This window comes from Anolis carolinensis, chromosome 6, assembly GCF_035594765.1.
Source record: "Anolis carolinensis isolate JA03-04 chromosome 6, rAnoCar3.1.pri, whole genome shotgun sequence".
NCBI classification, from domain to species: Eukaryota; Metazoa; Chordata; class Lepidosauria; order Squamata; family Dactyloidae; genus Anolis; species Anolis carolinensis.
In genome coordinates this window covers 42,622,784-42,642,850 of record NC_085846.1, presented here as the reverse complement: position 1 = coordinate 42,642,850, position 20,067 = coordinate 42,622,784, and the positions used below count along the sequence as shown (strand labels likewise).

At 39.1% G+C, this 20,067-nt stretch overlaps 1 protein-coding gene across 1 annotated transcript; it reads left to right on the top strand.

The window, feature by feature from the left end:
• The first annotated feature begins 488 nt into the window (after window positions 1-488).
• On the top strand, window positions 489-18,739 carry rpia (ribose 5-phosphate isomerase A). The gene is made up of 9 exons (XM_003222371.4): window positions 489-739; window positions 2,871-2,931; window positions 4,758-4,813; window positions 7,990-8,049; window positions 10,960-11,024; window positions 11,897-11,965; window positions 13,313-13,454; window positions 15,959-16,058; window positions 17,351-18,739. Exons 1-9 carry the CDS (start codon window positions 557-559, stop codon window positions 17,446-17,448), a joined length of 834 nt encoding a protein of 277 aa, XP_003222419.2. The 5' UTR covers window positions 489-556; the 3' UTR covers window positions 17,449-18,739.
• The last annotated feature ends 1,328 nt before the right edge of the window (window positions 18,740-20,067 follow it).

Below are 20,067 nucleotides of genomic sequence, written 5' to 3'. Positions count from 1 at the left end.
ATACCACAATATCTCCTTTGAACTGGGTTATCTGAGTCCACACTCAGATAATGTGGGATTTTCTGACCTGATATTCTAGGATATAGGGCTGTGTGGAAGGGCCCCTAGTTCAAAGGAGATATTGTGGGATTTTCTGCCTTGATATTCTGGGTTATATGGCTGTGTGGAAGGGCCCCTAGAATATCAAGGTGTATAATCCCACAATCTCTGCTTTGAAATGAGTTACCTGAGTCCACACTGCTACACATTCCAGTTCAAAGCAGAAAATGTAGGATTTCACGCAGCTGTGTGGAAGGGGCTTCAACGCCTATCCAGAAAGACCAGGCGCTTTCCTATTGCAAGGGCAAGAGAGAGACCCGACGGGTCCTTTAAGCGAGACGCCGCCATGCATTGTGGGTGTTGTAGTTCTGGAATGGCCCCGCTCTAGGTCAGTAATGAGCGTCGAGCTTGGCAGGTGCACTACAAGTCCCAGGTGCCGCGGGGAGTCAGGCGGCGGTGGGAGAGGCTGGGTTAATCATGAGCTGGTCTTCCGAAGGGGGCGGGCGGGGCCAGCGGCATGCCTCGGCAGGGCAAGGTCCCCGCCGCCCTCTTTTCGCGGGCGCTGCTCGGGAGAGGGAGGCTCCGGGCCCCGGGGGTTCCCTGGCAAGCCCCCGAGCCGAAGCCGAGGCCGATCTCCGCCGCCATGACCGAGGAGGCCAAGAGACTGGCCGCTGGGGCTGCGGTGGACAACCACGTGCAGGTAAGGGCGTCTGCACTGTGGGACGAATGCGGTTTGGCGCCGCTTTCACTGCCATGGATCTGTTCTGGTCAAGAAGGCTAAGGCGTGTCAAACTACAGCTCCCACGATTGCATAGCCATAGCATGTAAAGTGGGGTCAAGCTGCAGCCATTCTACAGTGCTGCACCACCCCTTGCAAAACTACAACCTCAGGATTCCACACCATTGAACCAGTGGGAGTTGTAGTTTGACAAGGGTCTGTTAGTAATACACCCAAATTTGAATACAGGTGGGATTGGGGGGGATTGATTTTGCCATTTGGTAGTTGTAGTTGCTGGGATTTATAGTTCACCCACAATCAAAGAGCATTCTGAAATCCACCAATGATATAATTGAACCAAACTTGGCATCCAGAACTCCCATGACCAACAGAAAATACTGGAAGGGTATGGTGGTCATTGTCCTTGAGTTTAGGAGTTGTAGTTCACCTGCATCCAGAGAGCACTGTGGACTCAATCAATCATGGATCTGGACCAAACTTGGCATGAATATGCAATATGCCCAAATGTGAACACTGGTGGAGTTTGGGGAAAATAGACCTTGACGTTTGGGAGTTGTAGTTGCTGGGATTTACAGTTCACCTACAATCCAAGAGCCCCTTGAACCTTACCAGCGATAGAATTGGGCCAAGGACAGGGGGAGAGATCTTCAGCCTTCTCTGCCAGAGGGGTCACCTAAGACCATCAGAAATATGTGTTTTCTGATGGTCTTCGGTGACCACTCTGAAGCCCCATTGTGACCCCCTCAGGGTTCCCGATCCCCAGGCTGAGAAAGTTGTCCTGTAGCATTGAGCCATAGCAAACTGCATTAATTCTCCAGTGTAGATGCACTCACGTTGTGTGGCCCCTTCTATGAAACAAAAATGGCTTGCCACTTTGGCTATGTTGACTAATATTTACCTTTAAATTGTATTTTTTTTTTTTACTTTTATCAGCCTTGATTCTAAATTTGTTACCTCAACGTTTAGGTTTGATTTTACAGTAGAGTCTCACTTATCCAAGCCCCGCTTATCCAAGCCTCTGGATTATCCAAGCCAATATTTGCAGTCACTGTTTTCAATGTATTGTGATATTTTGGTGCTAAATTCGTAAATACAGTAATTACAGCATAACATTACTGCGTATTGAACTGCTTTTTCTGTCAAATTATTACATGATATTTTGGTGCTTAATTTGTAAAATCATAACCTAATTTGATGTTTAATAGGCTTTTCCTTAATCCCTCCTTATTATCCAAGATATTCGCTTATCCAAGCTTCTGCCAGCCCGTTTAGCTTGGATAAGTGAGACTCTACTGTAATTTGTGGTAATGTCTGTGTTATCACTTTGATGTGGATGTTGGATCTGTTTTTTATTGGGATGAGTCTACACTGTCATATAATCCGGTTCAAAGCAGATAATCTGGATTTTATATGGCCATTGTGATATGCTCAATTGTACTGTAGCTTTGAGTTGGAAGCGTGGCAGACGCCACACTGCATTGTTATAGCAATGTAACTGGTTCAATAAATAAGAGTTCTGGGATGTGTACTTTTGTGACATATTTACCCATCTCTGGTTGCATCTACACCAGGCATGGGCAAACTTGGGCCGTCCAGGTGTTTTCGACTTCAGCTCCCACAATTCCCAACATATAGCAGTGTAGAAGGGGCCATAGCCTAACTGGTGGGTATTTATTTGGCAGCACTTTTGGCCCTAATAATTTTTAAGGATATCCTGAATTATGAAATCTTAACTGTGACAATCAGGTGTTTGAAATGCATTGCTACACTTGTTGGAGAAACAACACGATATTGTACTGACTTTAGTAAATACAGCATTTAATTATGATATTTTACTACTTCAGAATATTGAATTTCATGCCTACATTTTCATCAGTCTTTAATAGTAACATAGGAGGATGGTTTGGCTATTACATCCAGCTGCATTCACTTAATTTTTCTGAATGTGTTTTTATCTCCTTTAAAATGAGACTGGCAATGATAATGGTTTTTGAGTTATTTTTTTCTGATCTGCAAAAAATATAACCTGTAGTTTGGTTTCTGTATTGCTTGTGATTGCCTAAGCAACTTGTTTCTGTTTACTTGTTTCTAGACTAATCATGTCCTTGGAATCGGAAGTGGCTCTACAATTGTTCATGCTGTACATAGGTTAGGTATGTATTTTCGCCATTTGTTCTGTTAGAAATAGTCATAGAATCATACAGTTGGAAGAGACCTCGTGGGCCATCTAGTCCAACCCTCTGCCAAGAAACAGGAAAATCACATTAAATTATTATTATTATTATTATTATTATTATTATTATTATTATTTATATCCCGCTTTTTCTCTCCACAAGGAAGGCACTAAGCCACTTAGATTAAAAGTTTTTCAATACAATTTAAAACCCCAAAATACACAAAAATTAAAATAGAATTAAATATTACTGGTTGTAATTAAAGAATAACAGTTTAAGTCCTTAAAACTCCCATAGTATTAAAGCATGGAAGTTATAAAGGTACAGTGTAGATGTGCCCATCATCTGTGACCCCTTCTATACTGCCATATAATCCAGATTGTCAAAACTATGCTATGAACTAGATTATATGAGTCTACACTGCCACATAATCCAGTTCAATCCAAATAATCTGGATTTTATATGGCATTGTAAAAGGGACCTCAAACTCTGCTGTTATTGTTTCTATATAGAGGAGATTTGGGTTGGGACATTTTTTTATTATTATTATTATTATTATTATTATTTGTTATCAGCCTCTCCTCATGGCCTGATGTGGGGTATAGCACAGTCAAAACACATTACCATAAAATGCATACAATAAAATACATATATTAAAACATATTAGCATAAATATACATATAATAAAATATATAGTACATAAATTGTATGGTATTGCACGTACGTGGAAGGACGTGCCTGATTGCATTCCTTCATAATTTCTATACATTTGAGTTCTATATTATTTGTGATTACAGAAACATAAAATATAAAGAATTAAAACCTAGCTGTTGATAAATTGAGTGAGCCATGGGCAAGTAACTTAAGTCTTTTCAATACACTTTAGCATAACATCATTGCAGTTTCTCATTGGTGTTGTCAATCTGTTGTAAAGTATTTCGTTTAAGCCATTTTAAGCTGTTCATGCAATGGTTTTGCCCTGAATTTGATCCAGTCAGGTTGGCTGGTTCCACCAGATTGTGCAGAATGGAGGTTAGTTCTTCTTTGTGCTACAGTACCTTTGTTGAGAATGTTTTTTTAATGCCCAATCAAAAGACTTTGTACACAGCCCTAAATAATAATAGAACAAAAAAGATTCCATAATCCATTTACAAGATTCGACTTGCCATTGTTCAAATTATGCCTCTTAACTACTTATTCTGCAGAATGAATGCTGCCTTGTTAATATAACTCTTTTCATTCATTTATTACCTGGAAGTGAGCATGAGTAATAAAAGTTTTCATCAGAGATTGGGGTGGAGAAATGGTAAAATAGTGCTAATAAAAGTTGAATATCTTTTATCTAGAAATCTGAAATGCTCCATAATGGTCCACATGGGTGGCTGCGATAGATATCTTTTGCTTTCTGTTGATACAATGTATGAAAACAGTGTTTCATGTACAAAATTATTAAAACCATTGCGTATAAAAGTACCTTTGAACTATGCACAGAAGGTATATAGCAAATTGAATGAATGTCATGTTTAGACTATCCTGTTTCCAAGATATCTCATGGTGTTTATGGATATATTCTAAAATATCGGAAACCCAGAATAATACCGGTCGCAAGCATTCCAAATAAGAGATATTCAACCTCTGTAGTTCTTCTGTAGATAATGTTGCCTTCCTGTCTTGCAAACAGAACTAAGCCTAAAGGCAATATTTTGAATGGACTATTGTGAGTGATAATACTTTAATATGGGTTGCTCTTGCACTTCCTGTGCTGATTTGAATAGGTATTAAACCCAGTTGTTTCTCTTCTACAGCTGAGAGAGTGAAACAAGAAAATCTAAGCATAGTTTGCATCCCTACATCTTTTCAGGTAAAATCGTTCTCTTAACATTCCTATTAAATAGTTTGTTGAAAGAAAAAACATATCATTAAAAACGTATTAACTCTCTGCTTTGATAGATATCACAATTGGACATTTAAGTAGAAAATAACTAACTTGATGTCACTCCTTCTTCCCCCTTAATTGTTCCTTATTCTGCATGTCTCAAAAAGAGACTGATAATGGTTAAAGTTGAAATGATATCAAACTGCATTGTGAGTAGATTCACCTTTTGTCTTCTAGTGAGAATTGAGTCTTGATTAACTCCCAAACCCATTTATTTGTCTTTGGTGATTTGTTGATAATAGTAGATCACAACTAGATATCTAGCAAAACTTGGGGGGAATTATGTAATGCGGATAGCAACTCTTTGTTTATAAGCATAGTATTATAAACAGTATTTATATAGCCACATTTTGTCCTTTTGGAGGATAAATAGAATTTGTTTGTTTACTCAAAATGATCTATCATTGGTTTGCTTACTCCTATTTCCTGTTCAAGTGAGGATGTCCAGAGAAACAATGAATACAATTCATTCTGTTCATAGTTTATTAGATCATTTTGAAAAGATCTTTGCTGCATCTTGGTAATGTAGTGTTAGTTTTTAAATGTGGAAACAGAGAACTTTTACTTCATATGGTCAAGGTAGAATTGAATTTTAAGGCATTTACCTTTCAGAATGGCCACAGAAGTTCAGTTGCATATACAGTACTTAAAAGTTTGTGTTGATATTTATGTTATGGAGACTGATTCTTTTAATACTAACATTGACCATCCAAACAGTCTTGGAAACTTAAACATACAAATGTAGTTCTAAAATGAGATTAACCCGACATAATATATACAACAATGATCAAGAAAGAAACCCGTACCAATATGAAAATTTAGTTACAGTACAGAGAAGAGAGTAACATTTTGTAAACTGTCTGTGTGTGTGTGTGTGTGTGTGTACATTTTCATAAATCACTCCTTACACAGAGGCATTCTTAGGTTTTTTAAATATATTTTGGTTGCCTTAGTTAACTGATAACATTGGCAGTTGTTTGTGCTTCAGATTGTGTCTGAACTGTACAGAAAATTGTTTCATAATTGTTGATTATAATCAACAAAATATTTGTATGTATGAAATATTAAAGGACTTGAATGGCATAGGAATATGCCTGTGGGCTGAATAGAAGAATAGATACCTAGAAAAACCTGGGAGGACTAGGCAATGCTGATTTATTTATTTGCCATATTTATACCCTGCCCTTCTCATCCCTAAGTGGACTCAGAGTGGCTCACATATATATAGGCAACAATTCGATTCCATACAGACATACATTCAGCAAATAAACATATACATTACAACCAACCGTTAAAAACATCTCAAATATTAAAACCAATTAAGTTATCAGATGAAAATGAAGTGGTATTAGCAAAGGCCATGTATTTTTGTGACGTTCCCATGCTTCCTTTTTCACCGCAGTGTTTCCAATGGTGATGTTTGCTATTGAGTAGTCTCCTCAAGTAGGCCTACCAAGCTGATCTTTCTGCTTGCCTCTGTCAGTTGGAAAATAAATACAACTGGCTTTCCACTTTTGCTCGGGTTAGGGACACAGGGCCCCTGCGAAAGTGGGAAAACTCTGACTAAAAAACCCACGTTTTATCCTGAGAAAATAATGGTATGACTCACTAGGAGCCCTTGGTGGCGTAGTGGATTAAAGCCTTGTGACTTGAAGGTTGGGTTGCTGACCTGAAGGCTGCCAGATTCGAATCCCACCCGGGGAGAGCGCGGATAAGCTCCCTCTATCAGCTCCAGCTCCATGCGGGGACATGAGAGAAGCCTTCCACAAGGATGGTAAAAACATCAAAACATCCAGACGTCCCCTAGGTAACGTCCTTGCAGACAGCCAATTCTCTCACTCCAGAAGCAACTCAAGTTGCTTCTGACACATACACACACACACACACACACACACACACACAAACTCACTAGGTCCTACTATAGATTCCTAGAAAGAGTATATTAATCAAATGGTTCATAATTGAATTGGCAAGAGTTAAACTTGCAGATGGGGAGGGCCAACTGTACTGTTTTGCTGACCTGTGATTATTTGAAGTCAATAGGTAGGAAGTGCCCAATATGGAAGAGAGACCCATACCTTGAACGCAACATGTCTATCACTTTTGTTAAACACTATCTTCCAAATTACACTATGGAACACGATTTTTGTTCCTGGGTTATAAATGTCATTTCCTAATTGTTTTTGCGAGACATTCTTCAGCACATTTCGCTATAGTTTTTCAATGAATATCTCATTGAGTCTCAACCAATTCAATATAGTGTGTGGCAGCCACAAAAAACAAAGTTTCTGAGGTATAACAACTGCTTTCAAAGTACGTACCGCACAATTAAACAGGAAATAACACAGATTTTTTTTTTTAAATTTTGTTACATAGTGTTATCAACCATAACAGCCCATCGAGGACAGAGAGACATTCTTGGATTAGTTTTGTGCTGGAATTTGTTTTCCTGGGCATGGTATAGCTGTTACTAACATTTCTCTTATTGAGCATCCAGAGATTCCAAGTGCATTTGAAAATCAGTTGTTTGTTTGAGTCACATTGTACAGTCACCATGCAATGTTGCAGTCATGCATGGCTTATTGAATTACTAGACATGATCAGGCGACAAAGCAAGATCTGAATGAGCCATTCAGCTACTCCTTCTCCACAAACTGAAACAGGGCAGGAAATCTTCACTTAATATCTTCTGAACAAGAAGCCCTGAATTAAAGTTAGCTTCATATTCACATATGTTCAGAAGCTGTCAACCATAATTTTCCACTTCAGATAAAATGGGATGCTATAGTTAAATGGAAGACTTCCTTGGGTTTTTTCCTAGCTGGTGCAAAGGCAGGCATATGGTGGCTGAGAGTGCACTCATGAAGTCTGTTTCTCCACTTAATGCATAACAATACAATTATTTGAATAATATCCTCTAAAGGAATTTAGCCATGTATGAAAATAATTCTTTCTATAGCTCACTAGTTTAGCTTTATTAAAAATGATAAATCAGCCTTCTTGCAAAACTTAATTCTGTATTTTGAGCTAACAGACTGAATCCTCCCTCCCTCCCTACCCTGAAGACCATATAATTATTTGGCTTCTTAATTTCCTTCTAGGCACGTCAGTTAATTCTGCAGAATGGCTTAACTCTAAGTGACCTGGATAGACACCCTGAGGTAAGAATGTTTTTCTCCCTCTTTGGCATTTTGCTAGTTGTCCTGTGCACAGAGAAATCTGTACTTGGGCTTTTCCAGTACAAGTGGAAAGGGAATGATGAGAGCCTGGTGAATGGAGGCTGCAAACAGCAAAGGGGGGTGCAGGGGCGGGGGGCAGTGCTTTGTGGGCTGCACCAACCAGTTCCACGGGCCGCAGGCAGCCCGTATGCCTTATGTTGTGCAGGCCTGCCATAGAGGCATGCTGAAGGATCTAGAAAATTTCTAGGGACAACATATTTATCAGATTCAAATAGGTGAAACCACAGGCACTGGTCGGGCAGATACAGGAGTTATACTTTACATCAAGTTTGCATTTATCCTTTTAGTATCCAAAACTTAAAGTGCTTACCTCAGTGAGTTATCTTCATATAAAAGCATTGATTTTGAACTTACATAGGATGATATCAGTGCATATAAATAAGTCCTCCTTTGATACCAAAATCTGATCTCAAATTCCACGACTTAATTTCTTCAACAGTTTGAACCCCTGGAACAATAATCATTGCGGAGTTTATGATGACAGATAATTGCATAGTTATTTTTATGAAGCACAGGGAGAGTTTGCCAGGAAATCCTGTTGTGCCATTGAGCCGGGTTACATAATACAATTTATGCAGAAATAATCTTTTTCAGACATAAGAAATATATTAAGGAAAGCCCATAGGACAGGTGTCTCCAACCCCGCCTCTCAATATGTTGGACTATAAACCATCTTGCTGGTTGATGTAAAGGGAATAATAGTCTTAAGTCTTCTGGTTGGGGATGGATGCTTTAGAACAGTGATTCTCAACCTGTGGGTCTCCAGGTGTTTTGGACTACAACTCCCAGAAATCCCAGCCAGTTTACCAGCTATTAGGATTTCTGGGAGTTGAAAACTTGGGGACCCACAGGTTGAGAACCACTACTTTCGAACAATCTCAATGCATTTAAACACAGGAAAAGATAAGCTGTTTCATCCTGCTAAGAAGAACCTGTCATAAATACTGTAAATCTACTTATCCATAAAATAGTCTGTCTTTTTGAAGATGGTAATTGTAGGTTATTTTGGGAGCCAGTTCTGGTGAAGAGGTATGGTATGATCAAGATAAACAGTCTCGTAACTGCAGTCCCAGTTAATTACTTAAGAGCCCAGGATTAATTGCTTGGCCTTGTGCTGACCTGAAGATGAAGAGCTTTATTTCCATTCCACGGTTCCCTCTCCAGAAGTCCTTAACCCTGTGTCCTTGGGCTATAAAGTCCAAGTTCAATGCTGCATTAGTTTAAATGTCACTTTTGCAATAGCTGGGCTTTCCTTTGGAAGACTGACTCAGATAGCCAGTGCGCAGTGAATGAGATCAAACTTGAGACACTAGAGCCTTTCAAGTGGACAGATTTCTGAGTGGCTTGTCAGTGGCCTTGCCATCAATTGCAAGTTCGGCCTGTGTGTACTTATATCTATCAGATGGCTGTTCTGAATCACTTGGATTTTGTTATTGCTTGTGTCAAAAAGAGTTGCAGCACAAGGCTTCAGTTCTGGAAGGAGCTTTTATGTACAACTTTGCCGGATTTAAAGGGACCTCATGTGCAGAAGGAGTGATAGACGGCACTAGAGAATTAGAACTTGCCTCTGCAGGATTCATGTCCCATCTTGCTAAAATTAGATGTGTAGCATTCCAATTTTTGTGTGTTGTGACAGTAATTTCCTAATGTGAAGAGAACTAGCCTGCTGTGTGAAAGGAACAAAAGGCTCCCTTAACAAAAGGCTCCCTTCCCTCGCTGGCCATGCTTCCAACCAGTAGTGCTGGGGCCGAGGAACTCTACTGTCTTTATTCATCAGGGAAGTAGGATCCTTTAGTCACTCCTATTGGAATTGTCCATCCCTTGAGGCATTCCCTGGTGATTTAGAGTGTGTTGCCATCAGCATGCTGATGACCTGTCAAATCTATTTCCCGTGGGGTCGGGTGGAGCGGTAGAAATGCAGAATTCCTGCCAGGATCAGTTATGAATTTGATATGGGTCGAAAGAGAAAACTAAATGTCATGAATACTTTTTAAATATTAAAAATATACTTTTATTCCATTTTCAATGAGACTGTATATCAGGCACTTTACTTTAGTTTTATATAGGACTCAACCATACTCCAATCATACAATTTCATTCAATCCACTTATCATATTTATCACATAAACTCCAATAAAACTATCAGCCTTCCACATTTTCTGGGGCTAGGGATGCAGGACCACTGCAAAAGTGGAAAAACTGTGAATAATTTTTTTTAAAACCTGAGAAAACATCTCTCTAGGAATCTTTAGGCCCACCACCACCACTTTATGTTCAGCTTCTACGGGAAGTTGACCAGAAAATTGCATGTAGAGTCTAGAAATTCTAAGGCCCCTTCTACACTACCATATAAAATCCAGATTATCTGCTTTCAACTGGATTACATTACAGTGTAGACTCGTATAATTCCATTCAAAGCAGATAATTTGGATTAACGGCTTTGATAATCTGGATTATATGCCAGTGTAGAAAGGACCCTAGAGTGGTGTTCTCCCTAAAAATTGCTAGGTCATCCAGCATGACATATGGTCAACATCTGGTGAAAGATTTTTAGACATAAAGATTCTTAGAGATAACATTTTCATCAAATCCATGAATAATGAAATCTGTAAAAGTCAAGGCCACAAATGTGTAAGGTATGCCCTCCCTCGGCTTTTAAAACATCAGTTAAATTGCCTTAATGAAGTTTTACACTTCTTTCCTGTTTTTTATTGCTTTTTAGTATACTAATGCAACATTACATTCAGTAGGTTTATAATTGCAATCCTGGAGGTATTTTCTTCTAAGATTTTGGCATATACATACTATAAATCTCTTCTTCCTTTTGTGTAGCTGAATGTTGCCATTGATGGAGCTGATGAAGTTGACATGGACCTCAATCTTATCAAGGGAGGAGGGTAAGAAATAACTAATTCCATACTGTAATGGTTTTCATCAAGGTATGAGCATCAAAGGAAGAATCAGGTTTGCATTGCAGTTGCACTAATAACTGATGGTGCAAACAGCTCTGATAGTACAGGACAAAGTTACTTGGGCCTTTAGTTGGAAAAGAGAGGAAAGAAAGTTTGTATTTGTTGACAGAATGTGTTAAAGGTAGATTTTTGTTTTGTCTTTGAATGTTACTTCTGTAACATGTGTCCTGTATTAATAAATACAGAACAAAAACAGTGGGAGAGTGAGCTTTGTAACGTAATTTTTGTTCCTGGGTTATGAATGTCATTTCCTAATTGGTTCTATTATAAAAATATGAGTACCCACAACAAACACAGAAACAAGGAAATACTACCCAGGATACCTTGTAGTTAACCTCAGTGACCCCTTAGAACTCTTCTTGGACACTTTTACAACCTCTTGGGCAACAAACGGTCTTCTAAGAAACTTTAAGACTGAGTTTTTGAACTATTAGACAGATCCTGTCAATATATTGGACCTTGGAATTTTCTTTTACTAAAAGGAAATTGATGTCTCCCACTTCTAATTTATGTAAATGCAGACATTTACATGTAATAGAGATAAGATTTGTTTCTGAATGTTGTATATAAAAGAGATTGACTTCATAATACCATATTTGATGTTCCAAAAATTAACGATAACATACTATTGCCTATGTACTCTTATAGGACTGAAGCAGTAATGTGCAAATCCAGTGGAAAATACAACATTCCAATTCCTAGTTATATTGGCTGCAATCCTGTGCATAGCCTGTGTAGATTTTTTTTTACTTCTATAGGATATAAGCAGTGTTTGTTCTACTCTTTTTTCTTATCAGGGGCTGCCTGACCCAGGAGAAGATAGTTGCTGGCTATGCAAAAAGTTTCATAGTTATTGCTGATTACAGGTAATAATCCGAAAGGCATAAGGTGCCATTTGATCTTGAAAGCTAAGTAGGGCCTGCTTTGGTTAGTAGTTGGATGACAGATCACCAATGAATACCAGGTGCTGTAGGGTATATGTAAGAGGAAGGAATTGGCAAAGCTACCTCTTGAGTATTCCTTGAAAATCCTATGAAATGCATGTGATCACTATAAATTGGCAGGCAGTTTGAGGGCACACACACAAAAATTAAGAAGAATGGAAACAAATTGGAATGGATTCCACAGAATAGATAAAAATAGATAGAGGTAGTTGGAAAAAAATAAGCCCCCAGTGTTGCAGCAGATTAAACCGCTGAGTTGCTGAACTTGCTGACTGAAAGGTTAGTGGTTTGAATCCGGGGAGCGGGGTGAGTTCCTGCTGTTAGCCCTAGCTTTTGCCAACCTAGCAATTCAAAAACATGCAAATGTGAGTAGATCAATAGGTACCACTCTGGCGGGAAGGTAACGGCGCTCCATGCAGTCATGCCGGCCACATGACCTTGGAAGTGTCTATGGACAACACTGGCTCTTCGGTTAAGAAATGGAGGTGAACACCACACCCCAGAGTCAGACACGACTAGATTTAATATCAAGGAAAAACCTTTCCCTTTACTAATTGGAAAAAACTCAAGTTTCCCATTAATGTTCATTTGATTTCAGACAGAGCAAAACAGCATAGTAAAATGTGTTAATTTAAGAACGAACAGAGTATTTATGCTGTGGTTTCATCTTTGTCACACATGGGGTTTGGCTACATAGAGGACAAATTGAGGGCATTGGTCCATATAAGAATTCCGCCTTCCCAATGGAATTTTCCACCAGTCCCCAAATTTATAACATTGGAGAGAGTGAGATACTGGAAATTATCTACACCATTATCTCCTACATTTACTGTTTTTGTATTCCCTTGTATTTTTTCTCCTTTTCTATGGATTCTTCTATTGCATTTCTGAATGCTTACCTGAAGTTTTAATTTACTACAATGCTAAAACAATGTTTATGAGAGAGGGCACAATTCCTGTTTTGTCCCATTTCCCACACTTCAGTCATACTGCATGTATTTTCCATATCTATTCTTTTTTTTATTCTGTAAAACAAGTGGTAAGGAATGTGTGGCACAGGAACAGTGGCAATTCTTCCCACACACATTGCTCCTACCTCCCCGTTACCCGATGCTCTCCCGCAAAGAAACTGAACACAGACTTCTGCATAAACCTTTTTGAAGTCTTTACTGCCTTGCACACTTCTTGCACATCAAACTGTTAGATTTAGGTAATCGTGGGTGTACTTGCTATAATGTTAATATGTTTTTGAAAACCACATTTCTTTAGAAAAAAGTCTGAACACCTTGGAGAGCAATGGAAGAAAGGAATTCCAATTGAAGTCATCCCGATGGCCTATGTGCCGATCACCAGGGCTTTGGCCAAGAGGTTTGGAGGCGTTGCAGAACTAAGGATGGCTGTCAATAAAGCAGTAAGTACACAGTGTGGCAATGGAGAAAATCCCCAATTTTTGAAACTTCTCCGTATCCTCTAAAGAAGAAGATTGATAAGCCAAAAGATATATGTGTTGGAACAGTTTGGCTGTTAATAGACTAAACTGGCAGTGTTGAAATTACAAAATGGGCTTTATTCCAGGAAGTGCCACAGGAGGGAGCCTTTCTAATTGTTTATCCTTGACTCATTCTGCAAAACAGCTACTTCTCAAGCTTTGCTGCATATCTTTCAGACTCGTAAAAGCTATTTGCCTGTGTGGCATGGAGTTGTGGTTGGATTAGGCCTAGGAAACCAAGGTTCAAATCCCAGTTTGTGCATAAAGTTGACTAAGGCCCCTTCTACATTTCCATATAAAATCCAGATTATCTGCTTTGAACTGGATTGTATGGCAATGTAGACTCATATAATCCAGTTCAAAGCAGATAATGTGAATTATCTGGTCTGATAATCTGCAAATCTGCCATTTTGCTGCATACACCACCTTTCTCCATCCCTTGGAGAAAGAGGTGGTTGTACAAACTCTGGTGTCTACCACATGTTTGGAAAATAAGAAAGTCTCTTATATAAAGCAAATTTCTTGCTGATGTTGTTCAAGAAGTTATAAATGACTGGCAGGGTGTTTTCCCATCTAAAACAGTGGTTCCCAACCTTTTTTTGACCAGGGCCCACTTGACCAGGGACCACTCTTCAACATTAGTACCAAAAGGGTTACAAATCAGTTTTTTGGCAACTTTAGATTCAGTTTGGTTATTTGCGGTTCTGATTCAGAAAATTGCATTGTATAGACCACATCAGGTCTAGTTTCTGATACAGTACATATGCCATCCAGTAGTCGCCATCTGCTCACCCATAGAAAACCATATTTAATAATCTAGAGCTGATGTGGTCTATCCAATGCCATGGTCAGCTCTGCGGAAAGGAGTGGAAATAAATAAAGAGGAACAAGGTTTGTGAATCAGATTTTCAACCTCGTGGCCCACTACTGGGCTGCGGCCCACAGATTGAAAACCACGGATCTAAAACATGCTTGACTCCATCAGTTCCTGACAGATGTTGTCGTCTTTAATGGATGTTAGTTTTCCTTCTTAAGTAAGGAGCATTTTTTCCTTCCTTAACTGAAAGAATCTCTGTCTTTGACTGTGTAAACATGCTGTTTTCAACCAAGAGTTAATCATGATCTCTGGTTAGGTTAGCAGTTTGCAGTTTAGTCGTTTTTCTTCATCAGCCTTTTGCAGTTTTCCATAATGCCATTCTTCTTAGGGTGGTGTTTTCATATCCAGCCAGAATCCAGTCATACATCTTTCATACCATATCATCCAATCAATCCACATATACTTATCACATCATCAAGCTCAAGAGCCTATTGTGGAAATAGAAATGAGAACTGTGTTCACTGTCTGAATAAGATGCAAATTTAATAAATTCCTGTGATTTTACCAAATTTTGGCACTGAGCTTTGAAATGCTGCACTGGCTTAATACAAAGTGCTATTACTAACTACAGGTGAGATGACCCACTCCACTCCATTTATAGGTGGTGAAATGTTGGCCTCTTTGTTGAAGCTATACCACTGAATGTGGAGATTGAACCTATTGCTCCCAGAGCATCTTACGGCAACTACCAGTTGCCATTACTTCTCCTCAAAATAACTTGAACAGGAGCTGGTGTAAAATAAGTGGTTTGCCGAGAGATTCTTCTATAGTAAAGGCAACAAAGAATCTTCTAGTATCTTACTGACTACCTCATGCATAAGTTTTGGTAGAAATACAGTCTGAAGCAGCTTTATGTACAGCTCAAGGTAAACAGTGACTATTTATATATCTCTTACCAGAATGGTAACAGTGGCCAACACACATTTTGGGCATATGATGCCAGTTTTCCCTATCATCTCTAGCTTTTGGGATACAGAACATTTGCCATCTACCAGTCACCATCCGCTCCCCCATACAAAATCATGATAACTATATCTAAGAAACTAGAGCTGATACGGTTTATTCAATGCAGTTTTATGATTCAGTGCCCCAAATAACCCTATGAACAGACCTAAAAACCAAGGCGGCAAGATGTGTAATATATGCCTGTAGATTACTTTAGCAGGGCCTTGGTGTATGCTAATAAATCACTTTCTCTTTGTTTGCCTAATACAAACAAACCAAAGTAATCTTTTCACACCAGTTGCCAACTTGCCATGTGTTGTACTAAATAGTTTTCACGAAATGACTCCAGTTGTTGCTGTGTTTAATCAGTTTGGCATCACTTGAGGATACACACACAAAATGTGTGTATGTGATGATAAAGGCATTAGAAAATGTGAATACTGGTTGATTTTCGCCCTTAAATCCAGAATGGTGTTTATAGCTATGGCAGTGAGATGGGGTTAGATTTTGGTCAGTTCTTGCTTGAAAGTAAGTGTGTGACTCTAATTGGAGTTACAGTTTTAAAGCATAAAATGTACAAAATAGGACTTCTTTTGCTTATTAGGGCCCAGTGGTGACAGACAATGGGAACTTCTTACTAGACTGGAAATTTGACAAAGTTCATAACTGGAAAGAAGTAAACATGGCAATCAAGATGATACCAGGTAATGTCTGCATGCTATCTTATCTTTTGTCTGTGTTTATCAGTTACCTTCCAAAAGAAGCATATACTTGTTGGGAGAGATTGGCATATTGCAAGCAGCCCCTGGGGTTATTAACAAGATAGGCTTTATAGGTTTGCTCTTAAGTTGAATTTGTATGTAAGTTGGAACAGGTACAATTAGATTGTGAAAATGTTGAGTTGTTGTGGAAATAAGAGTGGGTAATAAATCTTTGGTGGAGACCTTGTCCCATGATAGTGACAAACTCCTAGTTACAAACGGGCATGAGACAAGAAGAAGTGAGATGAAATCTACCCCCACGAAGGGAAATTCACTCCTGGAAGAGTTATCATGGGGGAAAAGTGTCTCCATTAAAGCTTTATCACCAATCTTTGTTTCTATGACAACTCAAAATTTTCAAAATCCAATTATCACGGAGACAGAAAGTGAGGTGAAATCTTTTGAACAGGGACACAGCATCCCTAGGCTATCCAAAACTTTTAAATATATATTGGCTGGAGTTACACTTAAAAATGTGTGTGTTCCGACTTGCATATAAATTCAGCTTAAGAACAAACCCACTTACCTTGTTCGTAACCTGGGGACTGCCTGTACTGCATTTGCTAATATAAAAAGACCCAGCAGGTGGCAGTAGGGTTTCACTTTGTTGTTTTCTTCAAAGCAGGAAGTTTGAAGAGCAACAGGCAAGTTGAAAAGTCCCATTGGTCCTCCTTTCCCCTTCTTTTTAATTACATGTGGACTTGTATTCAAAGATGGGAAGGGATGCCTGTTTTTTTAAATATTTGTTTATTCATTATTACTTTGGAAATTGATGAGACATGATTACTGACAGCTGACTATGAAGAAATGGCAACTTGGAGAGTAATCTTGCATTTGTATGGCCTGTAGAATAAAAATGTCCACCTGCTCGTCTGCTTCTGCAACATAACTTGTTTCCAGAGAGACACAAAAGCCTTACTTTTAAACCTTCCCAGCCATGCTGACTAATGGTTTCCATAAGCCCTAACTCTAAAGAGTTGCCACAAGTCAGAATAGATTGGAAGAAAAGGAATTAAAATAGCCAGGTTTTCAGATGTTTACAGAATGTGGCCAGGGTTGGGGGGGGGGGGGGGGCTAATCTAATTTCTCTCAGGAGAAATTAGTAGTTTTCTCCTTCTGAAAGCTCTTAACATCTGAACTATTGATTTTATATTAGCTCCATAAGAGAGGCCAGCTCTGCTTCATATAAAAGGTTTGGATAGGATCGAGGTTTAACTTTGGTGTCTCTGTTCCAGGAGTGGTAGAAACTGGCCTTTTTATCAATATGGCGGAGCGTGTTTACTTTGGCATGGAAGACGGCTCTGTCAGTGTGCGCGATAAGAGAGTCCACTGACTGCCATTCAGCCTCTGCATATCTACGCTGCCTTCAGCCTGTTACAGTTTATCCTCATGGTGCCAACTTGACATCTTGCCTTAAAACACATCTGTCCGGATCTAGATGTATGAAGCGGAAGGTCCCGCAGATTTCACAAATACTGAAAGTGAATGTTGTCTTAAAATCTATTTTTTTACTTTTTTCATGTAATTTTTTTAAGTGATCAATCACTATTTTAATCTCTTTTCACTTGGGTTTTTATACAAAACATTTACCAAAAAGGATGTTTTACACAATACTTGAACCAACTGGTTGCTTGGTGGGAGAAAGATAGTGGCCTGAATCCTATTGGTAATCCCAACTAGATTCACGGAAGCAATTGGATTTACGTACAACTGATTCTGTGTGCCATTTCTAGTTGGGACTATTGATTAGGATACATTTTTTGCAAGACATGCATCCAGCTGGGAATCACAGATGCCTTATTGGAATCTTTTTGGTTCTATAATTTATGCCTTTTAATGATTTTACCATAAATGTTTATAATGACAAAGAATGTCTAGTTAGTGTCACATTATAATGCAGCTGCTATTTATGCAGTTGGCCTCAGAATGGGAACGGCCTTTTAAGTTTTGTTTAGAAGCAACTCGTAATTTCCCACAGCATTATTGATATTCACACATTGTATGGGTAATGTTTGAAAGAAAGGGATCACCATGCCTTGCACCTTAAAGTAGTGTCTCTGGTCCTAGTCAACATTGACATTGGATGAACCATTGTGCACAGCTCAATATGCATGAGCCACACTTTTAAATATTCCAAAGTGGCATGGGAGAAGCCCTACCAAAGTCTCCAATCAATTGCACACAATGCCTGAATTAATCAGAATTCATACCTGACTTTAAAAGTGTTTCTGTCTTTTAAAGGAAGGGAAATATTTCGGTTGTACGGTATTTGCTCAATTTTAGTTGAATCACCTAGACAGACTGAACTGGTTTGGTCATATTTAACATGGCAAGTTGCTGATTCCTTGTATGCTGGCGATTCCCAATCTATTGTATTTGATTCAAACAAGAACTGAAGTTCCTGGATAGATTGTTCTAATGTAGCAAGAGCAAGGCACTTGTTAAATCTGTTGTTTCCATTTCAGAGTGCTTTGCATGGTACTGTATGTCAGAAACAAGAGCCTTCATGTTGTCTGTTTTAGGCTCTGAAATAAAAGCTGCAATGTCAGCTTTATGTTTCTCTGTTTTGTGGTCATATGCCTTTCTGGTTAACTAAATAAAACAAAACCTGCCTTGCCAAATCATCCCAGTGGTCTGTGTCATCCATTAGCCTGTGTCAACACCAGCCAGATGCTTTTAGAAGGCCACTTGTTGCTTGAAGCAGTGTTGCTCAGAATAGAGGTTCATGGACTGATACTGAATTGTAAGCTGTTGGCTGCCAGTCTGTGGTGGGTTTCCAGAAAATAAAGAAGTTTTTCCCCATCGGACACATTGTGGGATGAAAACTGGTCTACCACATCAGATAATTTAAGAAGCACTGCCATAAAGAATGAATGGATATCATCATGGATAATAACTTGTGGCTGAGTATTGTTAGGGATTGTGGATGATAGATAGAAGCTCTTACATGTGCCCATGAACCCAGAGTCACCCTGCAGAATGATGCACCACTCAGCTTTGCAGAAGAAATAACACAGGAACTTTTACTACGTCCAAGAATTCAACACAACAGTGGTATTTACAATAGTCCTTTTGATGGCTTACAGAAATCAGCAGTCATAAGCAGTCCTTTCTTAGTCCGTAAATCTGCTTCAGTGAAGATCAATAGCAAACAAGGCCTCAGAAATAGTCAGGCCTCTCTGAGTACAGAGCCATCTTCTTTCCAGCCAGTACTCAGTAAATTCACACACACACACAGAGGGAAACCTGTTCAAACCATTATCCGGCAGCAGGACAGCAACAGTTGCAAACCGATTCCCAGGTTCTTGCAAACTCAGCCCATCAGCTTCATGCATTTGATTTTCCAGTTAACACACATATAGTATCTTTGCAAACCATGACAAGTATGACTGTCCTCCAGAGGAAGAGATCCATAAATTAATGTGAAGACCTATTCTGGATCCACACGATGAGGACATACATTTCCAAGCGGAAGGTAGTCACGACGAGGATTTGCTTAATATGTCTTCGTCTTGCGTGTTTCTTCCTTTTGTCCCACATTTGTGCCTCTTCAAAATCCATAACATTGTTGTGTGACAGCTGACTCCCAGTTACAACGCTTGAGTGCCAGGACCTCCCAGTTCTTGGTATTTAGAGCTGATTGGATGTGGATACAGATGCAATTGTTTATCCCCAAGCTTTACTGTTTCCTAGTTCACTACCTCGGGAGATTATCCATACTTGAAAATCTTTTTTATGGCATCCTGAATCAAACCTGGTCTGGTGCAGAATCATGGGCGTTTCACTCTTGACCATCCTGTTGCTGATTCTCTGACTTGTCTTCTACATCCTTGAGTTTTGTCTTCAGAATTGCTTTCATCTGTAACCATTTTTAAAACAACCAGTGTCTGTGTCTGTTAGTGCTGTTCATCTCAGTCTATTGTGCAATGTACACTAGGCATGTGCGATCGAT